The 15,176-nt window shown below is 42.0% G+C and overlaps 1 protein-coding gene across 1 annotated transcript in view; it reads right to left on the reverse strand.

Moving 5' to 3' along the window:
- Window positions 1-12,147: 12,147 nt before the first annotated feature.
- slc2a9l2 (solute carrier family 2 member 9, like 2) overlaps window positions 12,148-15,176 on the reverse strand; it is a 73,118-nt gene continuing 70,089 nt past the window's right edge. Inside the window, exon 12 of the mRNA XM_061687425.1 lies at window positions 12,148-12,734. Coding sequence (XP_061543409.1) covers window positions 12,492-12,734 — 243 coding nt within the window. The 3' untranslated portion in view covers window positions 12,148-12,491. The remainder of the gene's footprint in view (window positions 12,735-15,176) is intronic.

The following is a 15,176-nucleotide window of genomic DNA, read 5'->3' on the forward strand; positions in this document are numbered from 1 at the left end:
ATACTGTATATGTACAGTAAAAATATGAAGTTTGAACTTTTTCCAGTCCAATCAGATGAATTGTTTTTGATGGAGTTCTGGAAAAAAATGAGGCAGAATAATTGTTTTGCCATCTTCATCCTGCTGCTGCTAGTCGACAGATGAACAGTTGTCAGCCCAGTTCCTTCATATCAGTTTGACATATTTAAAAATCTATGGAAAACACAGTTGTATACTGATAAACTTGGGAGGATGTGCAAAGTTTGAAGTCTATAAGATACTGTAATGGGAAACAAGTACCTGTAGAGATTGTCAGATAACTGGTATTATCCATCCATCCATCCATCCATTTTCTGAACCGCTTCTCCTCACTCACTGGTATTAGTTGATACCAATTGCCACCTAAAACAGGATTCAGGATGCATCCATTGTCTTCCACTTATCCGGAGTTGGGTTGCTGGGGCAGCCGCTTTAGCAGGGAAGCCCAGACCTCCCTTTCCCCAGCCAATTCGGCCAGCTCATCTAGGGGGATCCCGAGGCATTATCAAGCCAACCAGGAGACATTGACTCTCCAGCGTGTCCTGGGTCATCCCCGCAGCCTCCTACCATGCATGTTTTTGGTATGTGGGAAGAAACCGGAGTGCCCGGAGAAAACCCACGCAAGCACGGGGAGAACATGCAAACTCCACACAGGCGGGGCCGGGATTTGAATCCAGGTCCCCAGAACTGTTAGGCAGATGTGCTAACCAGTCGTCCACCGTGCCGTCCCATTTTATTTTAATTCATTTTAAATTTGAAAAAAAAGGGACATTAATCACTATCTCTGAACTAATTGTTCTACCACCAAGGAGAGTATGCAATGCAACGCTAACCGTAACCCTAACCCTCTATCATACCTGCCAATCAAGTTAAGCATTTAAAGAAATTTGAAGGTCGCAAGGAAAAGCTGATGAAGCTGTCTTGGCTAGTGTTTGGTGAATAGGTAACACTTAATAAACTGTGAGCATTATTTTGGTTTGTTCTTTTCCACTTGATCATTGTGTGAAAAAACAAAGATTTTTTTCTGGTGCTATAATGCAAGCTTATACCTACAGCGTCTGCTAAATCTGACTGAGACAAGTCCATGTAGGTCACAGCATGCTGTGTTTTCGGCTCATCTCTTGAAAGTTTCAAATGACAGTGTGCCAACTGCACCATCTGTATAGCGGCTGATTATGCCAAGCTACAAAACAGAAGGTTAATGTGGAAGTGGGCCACATTATTCCTTCCCGGTCCACAAATAGACTGATGTTCACTTGCTTGGAGTCTTTGACTCGCTGTCCCCACCGATGATGCTTTTGTGTACGAGCCCACTTTTATCTAGAAACAATTTCAAAAGACTATCATTTTAACAATAGCCAATCAACAAATAGCTTCCAAATGACAGATAAATGCGATGTCTGTATACATTGTTTTCAGACCTGGATTTGTAGCTGATTAACATTATTGGCCTGCTGCAGCACCATCTGACTGGGGGCTCTCTCAGTAATTACACAGGCTCAACCCCCATCTACACATCAAATCCCTGCAACATGTGACACTTGGCTGTAATTATAACATGAATGGCTTGTGAGGAACACATTATGTAGTTTTAATATATGCTAAAATTATTACTGTATACATTATATATTGTCATGAAAAGTCCTGCATTACAAAATTAAAGTACAGGTCTTCTTATTTTGACACCAATGCACAACTTATTAATTGCTTGGTGCAATAATACAATCAAGGTCAGACAGTAACCCCTGACACTTGAAAATGTTGACTGGCAGCTCGACCTGAGGAATCTCCACTTAGAGGCTGTGGGACTATGGCTGGATGAGGAGAATAAACATGGGTATTTGCCAAGTGATGAGAATATTATGGAGACATATTAATGAGAAATGATATGGTAATGTCTCAGGACCTTGAGACAACAAGGTGAAGCATGATGAAGTCATTCATTAGCATCTGATTAAGAGAGTAGAACAGAAGAAGCAACGTACTGAACAGACGTGATCGAAGAAATCTGTCTCCATATTTTGAGAGGCAGTCTCCATAGCTCATTGTAGGTACAGTATAAAAACAAATCAATGTGTCAAGGTTTCGTAGAGATATGGAAAGATCCCGTAGAGAGAAAAATCAAGCAATGCATACCTGGGGTAGGAATAGAAGATAATCACAACACAATCACAATATTTATTCCACAATAAAGTGAAAAACAATAGATGGGGGGAAAAAAATCAATGATGGTATGTCAATAATTAAGTGCTCTGAGAAAGCAAACACTTATAGAAACATTTTTGTTGCTCGCAAAATGTTTATATTTTGACCATAAACATAAAAGTCAGATTTAAAAAAAGGACATGCACCACTAGGTGGCACAGTGACTGACTGGTTAGCACATCTGCCTCACAGTTCTGAGGACCGGGGTGCAAATCCCGGCCCCGCCTGTGTGGAGTTTGCATGTTCTCCCCGTGCCTGCGTGGGTTTTCTCCGGGTACTCCGGTTTCCTCCCACATCCCAAAAACATGCATGTTTCATATGTTGTAGTGACCCTTTTAAAGAGTTCTATGCAATATTATGTAACAAAATGCAAGCTAATGAGCAACTTATTGTACATGCGAGTAGCAGTTTGCCTAACTTGTTGATGCTAGGGGTGTGGCTTGCTTTTTGTCTGTATCAACATTGGGCTCGTTTTGGGCAGACAGCTTTATCACAGAGCAGTCACAACAATGTCAACAATGAAGAAAAACCAGTACCAAACATAAATGATATTAATGTTGCCGCTTCGAATAGGCAGATTGTTGTTGACGTTAGCCACTTTTCAAAAGTTTTAATTTCTTTTTAATTTGTTTCGCTCTTTATCAATCAAAGGGAAATTATAACTCACACTTTGCTTGCTATCCAAGAGGAGATGTCAGAGTGAAAGGGGCATACAAACAGCACCACGCCACTTTGAACTGGTGATGGGTGGGAATATTGTCTTGCTCAAAGGCACCTCAGGAGCATTACTCCAACAACCTTTTGCCATTATCACATATTGTCCATTGCAGGACTTTAACCATGATCCTCCAGCTCCAAAGCCAGAGTGCTTAAAGATGAGCAATACTGTCACACTTGTATTAGAATGTAGCATTGATGCTAACTATATTTGCCTAAGTCCGCTGTACTAATGGTCACAATCTCGTTTTCAAATCAGTCTCTTTATTGTTACTTACTTTATTTTCTTCCCAAATAAACGCGTAACTGGCTTCAATCTTAATATTGTGAAATTACGGTAGCTTCCCTGTCTCTGTAGGTTTTATAGTGAGAGATGAAGTTAGATTTTGTATTTGTTGTGTTTGCTATCTTTGGGTTGTAAAACTTGCATGTGGGTGTTCTCTTTTTCCCAATTTCTCTTCCCTCACTGTGATAGCATACTGGTGTGTTGTCAGGTTTATAAGCACTACAAAAAAATTGTTTTTTTTTAAAACAAAATAAATGGCACTCTTGAAAATGCAGATTTTTTAAAAACTTAAACAGACAAGACGTTTTACATGCAAATGACGTATGTGTTTCAAGCCAAAGTCTAGTTGAGGCTCATGAGTCAAAGTCAAGTTGCGTATTTGAGAAATTTAGCCAACCAAGTCCTAAATCCTAAAATTGCCAACTTAAGTCTGACTCGAGTTAAGTCATGTGATTTGAGCTCCCCCATCTCTACATGCTGGTGATTTCTTTTTAATGCAGTCACATAATCCAAGAAGCATATCAAGAAATATTGATCGACTGAATAAATAAAACAATGAAGCTGTTGCTGTGTCATTATTACTAATCCACATGACTTTACACAATGAAATAATAATCTTGTGATTGTGACAATTCAGTTAAAGGTATATGCGCATGGATGTGTTTCATCCACCATGATCATATATATACGTATATGTGAGAGCACATCCGTGGTGTTTGTGTAACAAATTCTATTGAAGCAGCATGACATGCTGAGAGCAGCAATAAAACCTGTCAGTAATATTAAATTAGCCACCTCCATTATGTGAGGAACAACTAATCAGCCCAATATCCATCCATCCATTTTCTATACCTGGTCACAGGTGAGCTAGAGCCTATCTTAACTGACTTTGGGCAAGAGGCGGGTTAGGGTTAGACCCCCTGGACTGGTTGCCAGCCTACAACAGGTCAGATACATGTCTACACAAACAAACATACAGACTCACATTCACACCTAGTGACAATTTAGACTCTTCAGTGAACTTTACATGCATGTTGTGGAATGTGGGAGCAAGCCAGAGTACCTGGAGAAGATCCACGCAAGCACAGGGAGACCATGCAAACTCAGAGGTTGGAGCCAGGATTCAAACCTCAAAATGCAGAGCTGTGAGGCAAATGTGCTACCCACTGGTTCACCGTCCTGCCATCTTCCCAAACATTTGTGATAATAATTGAGCCGTGGGTTACATAAATACATCAGTTAATCGTTGAGGTCTGTTATAGTGAGGGAGGACATTCACTGACAGGGAAGCATTTATTTATTTTATTTTTTTTATGTGATATTTAATGAGCCAGTATATACACTGGGCTAAAGTAGATGATTGTGAGAATTTTTTTAACAAATAATTTAACTCTCCCAGGGGTAAAGGTTTGATGTCAGCTTTTTTTTATCGCCTGCAACTTTTTAGGGCTACCAGAGCACTCCGGAACTAAAGTTATTTCTCACAGGAGTTACTAGACCAGTGGTAGTCATAATGGAGGGTGAAATTGACTGCATCAATGAGGCGATCAGAAGTGTGGGTCTAAATTAATTTCATTAGTCTTCTGACTGCATACATGAAATGGCTGCACAAGTTGGAGATCTAGACCCCAAACAACTGCTGTTGCTGCTTGTTTTATTAATGAGACCAACAGCATCAATGACATCAATTGTATTTATGACCGTCAAAGCAGATGACATGAAAGTATTGTGAGATTCATAGGAAAAGACATGTTCCATAAACATGGCAATCACTCCCTTAATCATAGGTTTATTATTGTGCAGTATTCTGCATGATGAAAGAAGTAGGTAGTGCTACCCAAATGAAAAAGCAATCATTTTTCTTTACCTCTTGTCCTAGCTTGGGTTACGGGTGAGATGTAACCTATTCCATCCTACATTTGGGCAAGAGGGGGACACCCAAGACTGGTTGTCAATCAAACCAACAATTCATACTGACATTCACGCTAATGGGTCAGTGGGTCTTCCATCAGCAAATCAATCGATCTGTAGTTTATCCGTAGCCCTTTTATTGTTATTTCATTTTCCCATGTAAATTATTTTTACAGTTACTATTTGCATCAGAGCTTGGTCCCTAACCACAGCAAATAGCCGAAATTTGCGAGTAATTGACACCCCCCAAAAAGTGTTTACAATTGCCAATATTAATATTTTAAACTATAACTATACTCCAAACTATGATCACAAAAACACTTTATCATATGAAACGCATCTTACAACCCCAATTTCAATGAAGTTGGGATGTTGTGTTAAACATAAATAAAAACAGAATACTACAATGGTTTGCAAAGCATGTTCAACCTATATTTAATTGAATACACTACAAAGACAAGATATTTAATGTTCAAACTGATACACTTTATTGTATTGTATTTAGCAAATAATCATCAACTTAGAATTTTATGGCTGCAACACGTTGCAAAAAAGCTGGGACAGGCTCATGTTTACCACTGTGTTACATCACCTTTTCTTTTAACAACATTCAATAAACGTTTGGGAACTGAGGACACTAATTGTTGAAGCTTTGGAGGTGGAATTCTTTCCTATTCTTGCTTGATGTACCGCTTCAGCTGTTCAACAGTCCGGGGTCTCCGTTGTCGTATTTTACGCTTCATAATGAGCCACACATTTGCAATGGGAGACAGGTCTGGACTGCAAGCAGGCCAGTCTAGTACCCGCACTCTTTTACTACAAAGCCACGCTGTTGTAACACGTGCAGAATGTGGGTTGGCATTGTCTTGCTGAAATAAGCAGGGGCTCCCATGAAAAAGACGTCGCTTGGATGCCAGCATATGTTTCTCCAAAACCTGTATGTACCTTTCAGCATTAATGGTGCCTTCACAGATGTGTAAGTTACCCATGCCATTGGCAGTAACACAGCCCCATACCATCACATCTGGCTTTTGAACTTTACGTCCATAACAGTACGGATGGTTCTTTTCCTCTTTGGCCCGGAGGACACGACGGGCACAATTTCCCAAAACAATTTGCAATGTGGACTCGTCGGACCACAGAACACTTTTGCACTTTGCATCAGTCCATCTTAGATGAGCTCGGGGCCCAGAGAAGCCGGCGGCGTTTCTGGGTGTTGTTGATAAATGGCTTTTGCTTTGCATAGTAGAGTTTCAAGTTGAACTTAAAGATGTAGCGCTAAACTGTATTTACTGACATTGGTTTTCTGAAGTGTAGTGATATCCTTTACACATTGTCAGGACGACTGGCTGAAATCCAAGAAAAGATGAAAGTGGCCAAGTGCAGGGATATCCTGGACGAAAACGTCCTCCAGAGTGCTCAGGACCTCAGACTGGGCCGATGGTTCACCTTCCAACAAGTCAATGACACAGCTAAAATAACAAAGGAGTGGCTTCAGAACAACTCCATGACTGTTCTCTAATGCCCCAGCCGGAGCCCTAACTTAAACCCAATTGAGCATCTCTGGAAAGACCTGAAAATGGCTGCCCATCAATGTTCACCATCCAACCTGACAGAACCGGAGAGGATCTACTTGGAGGAATGGCAGATGATCCCCAAATCCAGGTGTGTTGCATCATTCCCAAAAAGACTCATGGCTGTATTAGCGCAAAGGGTGCTTCTACTAAATACTGAGCAGAGGGTCTGAATACTTATGGCTGTGTGATATTTCAGTTTTTCTTTTTTAATAAATCTGTAAAAATTTCAACAATACCTTTTTTCTGTCAATATGGGGTGCTCTGTGTACATTAATGTGGAAAAAAACGAAGTTAAAGGATTTTAGCAAATGGCTGCAATATAAAAAAAGAGTGAAAAACTCGACACATTTCTGCGACTTATTTTCTTTCTGTACTCACTGTAAATGGCTTATCTGATTTGAAAAAAAAAGTCCCAGAAATGTGAAGACCGTGGGGTCACTACTTTCTCATTAGCTGTTTATTATCATTTTGATTCAGTGATACAGTACATAGATAATCTCCTTTTTTCTTTTTTTCTTTAAACCTGTCTTGATTGAACGCTTAGTTTTGCAGAACGGAGAACTTTTTTATGCTTGAGCAGTTTTTCTGTGCAACAGGGCAGTTTTTTATACTGCCTCTGTGGTTATTTTTATTATGACGGATATTTATTGAAAAACTGCAGTCGGACAGAATGAGGTTTGATAGGGGAGGCACAAACATAGAGAAAAAAACAGTCTCCTGACTAGCTGTAAGAGAAAAAAACGAGACAAAACATAACACTACAACATTACAATGAATTCAGATTTTTTTCTAAACAGCAGTGCTACACTCTGTGAACGAGGAACTGGACTGGATAGAATAGGAAAGGACATGACAGGAACAGAAGTGGGCAGGGGTAGTGAAGCTGGCATTGCTAAGTCACCTCGTTGTGTCTACTGAAACGTGAAAATGAATCGACACTGTTACACATGCACAATAAGGTCAGGAGTGTGCTGGAGTTTCTGTGTAGGCACGATGAGGAAGGAGGACCCCGCCCCCACACAGCCAAGAATGAAGCGTGAGCCAGGGCCGGACGACCACCCACGCCAAGAGACCCAGGGCTGTCGGGCAGTCCTAATGAAGACCCCCAATCAGCCAACCAGAAGGAAATTCAGCAGCCCACCACCTCCCCACCAGCCTATAGTTGGTTAAAGTAAAACACATTTTCATCCCAACTGCAAAACGTAATGGCATGATCAAAAATTAGCAAGTGCCCAAATGGAAGTTCTTTTACTCATACTTGGTCTGAAAAAAAGTGATATCAGTGCATCCCTTATTTTGTTGTGAATAACATGGACAAGCAGCATTTATTGAATGTGACTGTTGGGGCAGAGTAATGCTTGCACAGTGTTGTAGTATGCAGATACACGAACACACAGCCTCAGGCAGGCCAGCGCTGCACTGCAACTTTGCCCAGTTTCCCTCGGTGGACAGGAAGTGAACATGGTGCTGCCAACCACTGATGCACCTCACTGAGCATGACAGAGAGTACTAAATAAGGATTTAGTCACACAAAGACAGATGTCGTTGCAAAGCCTGCAGTCAAGTGTGACTGTAGTATGAGTTGTGGGATTGACTTGTATGCATATTATAAATCAAGTTTGTCAGGTGATCAAGTGACTTTTATTAGGATATCTCATCCTAGATTTGTTGAAGGAATCCCACTGTGAGAATCTACTGGGTGTGTGTTTGTGTGTGTGTGCGTGCACATGTGTGTGTGTGTGTGTGCATCCAGAGCAGTGAGGCTGTGATTGGTTTAAAAATCGACAAAAACATCAAGTGCACTTCTTTCTTTCCTTTTACATGAGTTGATTTTTTTTTGTTTCTTAGGTATGACTTAGAGGCTACCAGTCTATTCCAGACCGGAAATTAGTGGTGTTCAATATGGCATATTTTGGTATCGATCGGATACGAAGGAAATAATGGACCAGTATCACCGATACCAATACCGATACTTTTCAATAATTTAGGTAGATGCATCATCAAATTGCTGAATCTCAATTAATTATTATTATTATTTTTTTTGCACTGCTAAGTCATGTGACGGTACAACACCGAAACACAAGATGGGGGAGGAGGAGCAAAGTTTGCCTGCTCTGTGCTAAGACAGAACCGGAGAGTTCGGTAACCTGGCTGCCGCCTGTTTGACGAAACTGCAGCAGTGCCTACAAGAGTAAAATTGAAACTTCGGAATCGATCTCATCATGCTATTATCGATCCGACACCGATTTGGTTTCAATATGACCGATATTTGGATCGATCCGCCCACCACTACCAGAAATACAGCACCACCGTAAATAACTACTCATCACGCTCTTACAACAGCTCCAATAAACACCTTGCTCACACATCTCCGCTCAAGATGGGGATTAAATTAACTCAACCACAGGTGGAGAATCTATTTTTTTCTTAATGAGCATTAATTGTGTTTTTGTCAGTTCTGCAGCACAGCCAAAGACAGCCTAAGAATGGAAATCAGATGATGCAATGTATTGCAGTTGGCAGATGGGATGGAAAGCCGTCACTTGAAAATGGTTGCTTTAAAAATGGATGAGGAGCAAAGTGAAACAGGTTTTCCAAAACTGCTGAGTCTGGTTGGAATTGCCACTTGAAACTTTGTACAATGCACCATGAATTTAGAAAATCGAGTGATGTGCTCTGGAGAAAATGAGTTTTTTTTTTTTTTTTTTTTGTGGGGGATAAAATGGCTTTCCAAAATTACTGAATCGGGGGAAATTTCAGCTGTGCAGTGTACAGGAGCATACAAAGAATGCAGCTCCTATTTGGTTGTCCGACCATCGGATGAATTTCTGTTGTACCAGATATGTAGCAGGTGTAGGTTTATTGATGGTGTTTGTTCAGGAAGTTGTGAATATAAGGGTTAATGGTATTGTCTATCTACGTGTCAGTCCTTTAATTGACAGGTCATCAAGCTAGTGTACCCCGCCTCCCACCATAAATTACCTGGCAGATGGACTGTAATCATGTGCAATCCAGTATAGAAAATTTATTTATGGTTGATTTTATGCAATCTCTAAAAACAGATAGGACAGCCATTCAGTGAATACAGCTCAAGCAGCACACTGGGCAAAAGTAGGGCCCAGTGACAGTGTACCCGAGGGCCCGCCCAAAGTCCCGATCAGAGACTTGCAGCCTATCGGATCCCCAGCTACATAAACTGGTTCTAGGGACGTGGAATGTTGCGTCTCAGGCAGAGAAGGAGCCCGAGCTGGTGTGTGAGGTCGAGAAGTTCCGACAAGATATAGTCGGGCTCCCCTCCACACACGCCTTGGGCTCTGCTACCAGTCCTCTTGAGAGGGGTTGGACTCTCTCCACTCTGGAGTTGCCCACGGTAAGAGACGCCGAGCAGGTGTGGATATACTTATTGCCCCCCGGCTCGGCGCCTGTACATTGGAGTTCACCATGGTGGACGAAAAAGTAGCCTCCCTCTGCCTTCGGGTGGGGGGAAGGGTCCTGACTGTTGTTTGTGACTATGCACCAAACAGGAGTTTAGAGTACCCACCCTTTTTGGGAACCAAGGAACTCCTTGGAGGGGGTGCTGGAGAGCGCACCCGCTGGAGAGTGCTCCCGCTGTGGACTCCTTCGTTCTGGTGGGGGGCTTCAATGCTCATGTGGGCAATGAGACCGTTAGAACAAACGGAACGCAGCTTTGGTAGTCGCTAAGGCAAAGTCTCGGGCATGGGAGGAGTTCGGTGAGGCCATGGAAATTCCGGACGGCTTTGAGGAAATTCTGGTCCACCATCCGGCGTCTCAGGAGGGGGAAGCAGTGCACCATCAACATTGTGTAGAGTGGGGATGGGGCAGTGCTGACCTCGACTCGGAACGTTGTGAGTCGGTGGGGAGAATACTTCAAAGACCTCCTCAATTCTACCGACACGCCTTCCAATGAAGAAGCAGAGTCTGGGGTCTCTGAGGCGGGCTCTTGCTATCTCTGGGGTTGAGGTCTCCAATGTGGATAAAGCCTCCTCGGTGGCAAGGCCCGGGGGTGGATGAGATTCACCCAGAGTTCATAAAGGCTCTGGATGTTTTAGGGCTGTCCTGGTTGACACACCTCTGCAACATCGCATGGAGGGGACAGTGCTGCTGGATTGGCAGACTGGGGTGGTGGTCCCTCTTTTTAAGAAGGGTGACCGGAGGGTGTGTTCCAACTACAGGGGATCACACTCCTCAGCCTCCCTGGTAAGATCTGTTCAGGGGTGCTGGAAAGGAGGGTCAGTCAGGAAGCCTGATCTCAGGAGGAGCAGTGTGGTTTTCTGGCCGTGGAATGGTGGACCAGCTCTACACCCTAAGCAGGTTCCTCGAGGGTGCATGGGAGTTCGCCTAACCAGTCTACGTGTGTTTTGTGGACTTGGAGAACACGTTTGACCGTTTCCCTCGGGGAGTCCTGTGGGGGGTGCTTCGGGAGTATGGGGTACCGAACCCCCTGGTACGGGCTTTTCGGTCCCTGTACGACCAGTGTCAGGCTGTGGTCCGCATTTCTGGCAGTAAGTCGGACTTGTTTACGGTGAGGGTTGGATTCCGCCAAGGCTTCGCTTTGTCACCGATTCTGATCATAACTTTTATGGACATAATGCAGGTGGGTGCAGCCTAGGCATAGAGGGGGTCCAGTTCGGTGGCCTCAGTATTGCATCTCTTAGACTATGGTCCTCAGTCGGTCCTCAGTCCGGGCATGTCCCACTGTGAGGAGAACCCGGAGACGACCCAGGACACGGTGGAAAGACTACGTCTCCCGGCTAGCTTGGGAACGCATCGGGATCCCCCCGGAAGAGCTGGATGAAGTGGCAAGGGAGAGGGAAGTCTGGGCGTCCCTGCTAAAGCTACTGCCCATGCGACCCAACCTCAGATAAGCGGAAGAAAATGGATGGATGGATGGGTCTTGAGACAGCTCTTTGCTATGAGATGTGCCTTGATTCCCACTTTAGCAATGAGACCATGTTGTCGGCAATCAATTAGGATTGAACCATCTGATATTCAGTTGCACTGATAAGGGACTGGTTGGCTCTTTGATTATTGATAGATTTTAGATTCTTATTTGTTCAAAATGTTTTCCCCGTGTCATTTCTCATTATTACACACAACTTAATTTCTGATCTTATTTGTTCTACTTTCTTTGTATTTATGGATTATGTAGGTTGTTCCCAAAATCTGGTGAAAATTTCATGTCAATATCACCTTTGGAAATATATTTAGTGAGAAAAATGGCGATGTGTTAAATACTTTTTTCAGCCACTGTACTCAACCAACTCTCAAAATAAATGTGCTGAAGCGTCTTACAAAGAGAGCCTTATCTGACAACACTCACAGGTATCTTTGAAACGTGAGAATTACAACTTTTGAAAGCATCAGCGGGTTAAGTTGTGTCTTGGCTCCAGACGACAGATTTGATATGCAGACTGAAAGATTTAATTTGGCATAATTTCACATTATCTCTCAGCCACAGACAACATGCAAAGTTGGCGTGGCGTGTTCATCCTCTCAGACAACAAGATTGAAACTGACTATCTACTGTGTGAAAATGATTAAATGACAATCAAACTACACAGAGTACAACAATTACATTAATTTGTATGCATTGGGTAATGTTGATGTGATGAGCATTTTAAAATCAGAATCATTACTTGACATCTTGATGTGTTTTAACACGATGCAATGTGTCTTTATAACATGATGAATATATAAAAAAATAATAACATTGTTATTGTGTATCTTAATGCTCCCTCACGACAACTGGTGTTGATTTAAAAGGAACTCTCCATCTTAAAGACATTTTGCACTTCTTCGTTCTTATCTTGCTCAATACACAGAACAAGCTTCATTTCATGGGTCGTGGAGGGGACGGGGACTTTGTTAATCTTGGCAAAACTCTGGCTTATGTCCATGAATGTTTTACTTTTGGTTTCAGGGAGGACGACAAAGAGGTAGATCGGTGCCACGATACAGACCCCCACAAACACCAGAAAGGCAAATGTCTCCAGGCTCTCCTACATAAAACAGAAAAGAAAGAGTAAGACAAATCCAGTCATGTTTTCCCATTGCAGTTAAATCAATCATTTACAGGTTGAAATTAAAGAAACAAAAAGGAAGAAACCTATACTATATCATTAAATTAACAACTTGACACCACAACACAATTAACCACACAAATATCTTTCACTAATTACAGAAAAAATTAAATCTAACCATGTAAAATGAAGGATGCCAATACAAACATACAAAGAACTCTGCCCTGACTGATTACCCACATGGAGAATTTGTGATTGAAAAGGTCTGTTTGTGTGTTAGTCTGACCCTGACCACCAGTGTGCAGGACACAACATAATTGCAACACTATGCAAGCACCTGGTTTATGTAATGGGGAGTCCAAATAGCCATAGCTGCAATGAAGAACTACTTACTGTTTTGAGCTCTTATAACACCCCGGCTGTTAGCCTCTGACACAGTTTTCCTATGTTGAATGAATTTCATAAGAGCACTAAAAAAAACAACAGCGTGCAAAGGGCCTGACCCACTTTTCATGTGGTCCCTGTGATGTAATGCTCATCTGCAAAGTTAGATGAAAAAAACGCTGCCTTTCTCTCTCAGCTGTTCTGAGCAGTCATCTACAAACAGGACAACCTTACCTCCACTCACTTTGTATGTTACCGTGTCACAAGCCTAGTGGATTGAGATGATTTTGACAGTCACATATCTGATATTGAGGATTGAGCATTTAACACAGTCGACCATTTCATCCTGGCAGATAGACTCCATAAAATGAGCATATCTAACTGGGCTGTAAACTGGTTCTCTTATTATTTATCAGACAGATCGCAGTGTGTCCTGTCCGCCCAGTTTTTGTCCACCTTCCACAGGGCGTGCCTCAAGGTTCCAATATTAGGGCCACTGTTGTTCACAATTTATGTGAATAATCTTTGTGATAATTCGCCTAATGCTTAATTATTATGTTCCATTTTATGCTGAGGATACAGTAATTGATTGTTTCTCGTCAGCTTTAAATCATTCAAGATGTTGCGATCAGCCTTTGATACGGTTTATTTCTGTTTGACTCGTCTCACATTAGTGCTGAATGCAGATAAATCCAAGACCATGCTATTTTCAAATTGGCAAGAATCTTTCTTCTCACCTATCAACTGTTCATAGCATTGAAATTGACATTAATACTTAGACATTCTAATTTCTGAGAACCTGTCCTTTAAAATGCACAATGACAAACTTGTTTTTCAGTGGAAATTGGGTTTCTTTTTGTGAGACATAAATCATGTTTTTCATTGCAATTCAGAAAACATTTGATCACCACACCATTTTCTTACCATTGTTGGACTATGGAGACTAGATTTTTATGAATGCTCCTGGTCAGTTTTTAAAGAAATTGGATATTGTATGCAGCTGTGCTTTGCATTTTATTACTGGTTGCAGCTATCGTGTACATCATTGTTCCTTTTATGCCATTGCACATTCTCCAGCTTGTAGACTCTCTCACTGGCTGATTTATGTATAAATCTGTTTTTGGACTTCTGCCTACATATTTGTGTTCACACGTGTAGAAACCTCAACTGATATATATGGCTTGCATTCTCAGGACATCACACAGATGCAGCTTCAGAGAGTCAGAACTGAACTGGGCAAAAAGGCTTGAATATTCTGCACTGTCAACCTGGAATATGCAGAAGGACTTGAAATGGACACATTTATAATTCTGGGGGAATTCAAGACAATTATAAGAGAGAAAAATAATTGCATCTTGTGATTACACTGGGTAATCATATCATTCCACTTCTGTTTTTCTGTAGTCTGGGTGATCGTATTTTATCTGTCTTGTGTGTTTGGTGAAACCATTTGGATTTTGTGCAACCGTCTGGGGCAGGGCAGTCTTGGAAAAAAAGGTTTCAAATCTCAACGAGTATTTTATTTGTACCTGTTTAAATAAAGGATATTGATTGATTTATTGATTGGCTGCTATGTTGGCTCTTCTGGGTTCACGTAGACGCACACGCAAACAATGAGGTACAGACCCAGTTGTGTACAAATGGAAGGGGCCACACAACGAGACAGCATATAGGATTGCAGAGCAGAGGGGGGAGTGGAACCCGAGTGTCTGGGACAGTATGTGTTGTGTGTGACAGACCAAGAAGAAATAGAACAGGATAGAACTGAGAAGCCTTGCTGGGTCAGGATAGGACACAGAGGAGGTGAGGAGATCCTTTAACTCATTCACTGCCAGTCCTCCATGTTAACATGGATATTTGAATTCAACAGCCGTCAATGCCAGTGAATGAGTTTTTAAACCCCACGGGACACAGAAAAACATATTTGCTCCGCTTCTGTAAATGCCCATTGTGGGCCGTAAAACTGTTTGGTTTCTGGGGCAGCACTTAGTCATAATCTGTGGTTGAGGTGTATGCTGTCACTGCAGGGGATTAAAT

Source organism: Phycodurus eques, chromosome 10 (genome assembly GCF_024500275.1).
Source record: "Phycodurus eques isolate BA_2022a chromosome 10, UOR_Pequ_1.1, whole genome shotgun sequence".
NCBI lineage: Eukaryota > Metazoa > Chordata > Actinopteri > Syngnathiformes > Syngnathidae > Phycodurus > Phycodurus eques.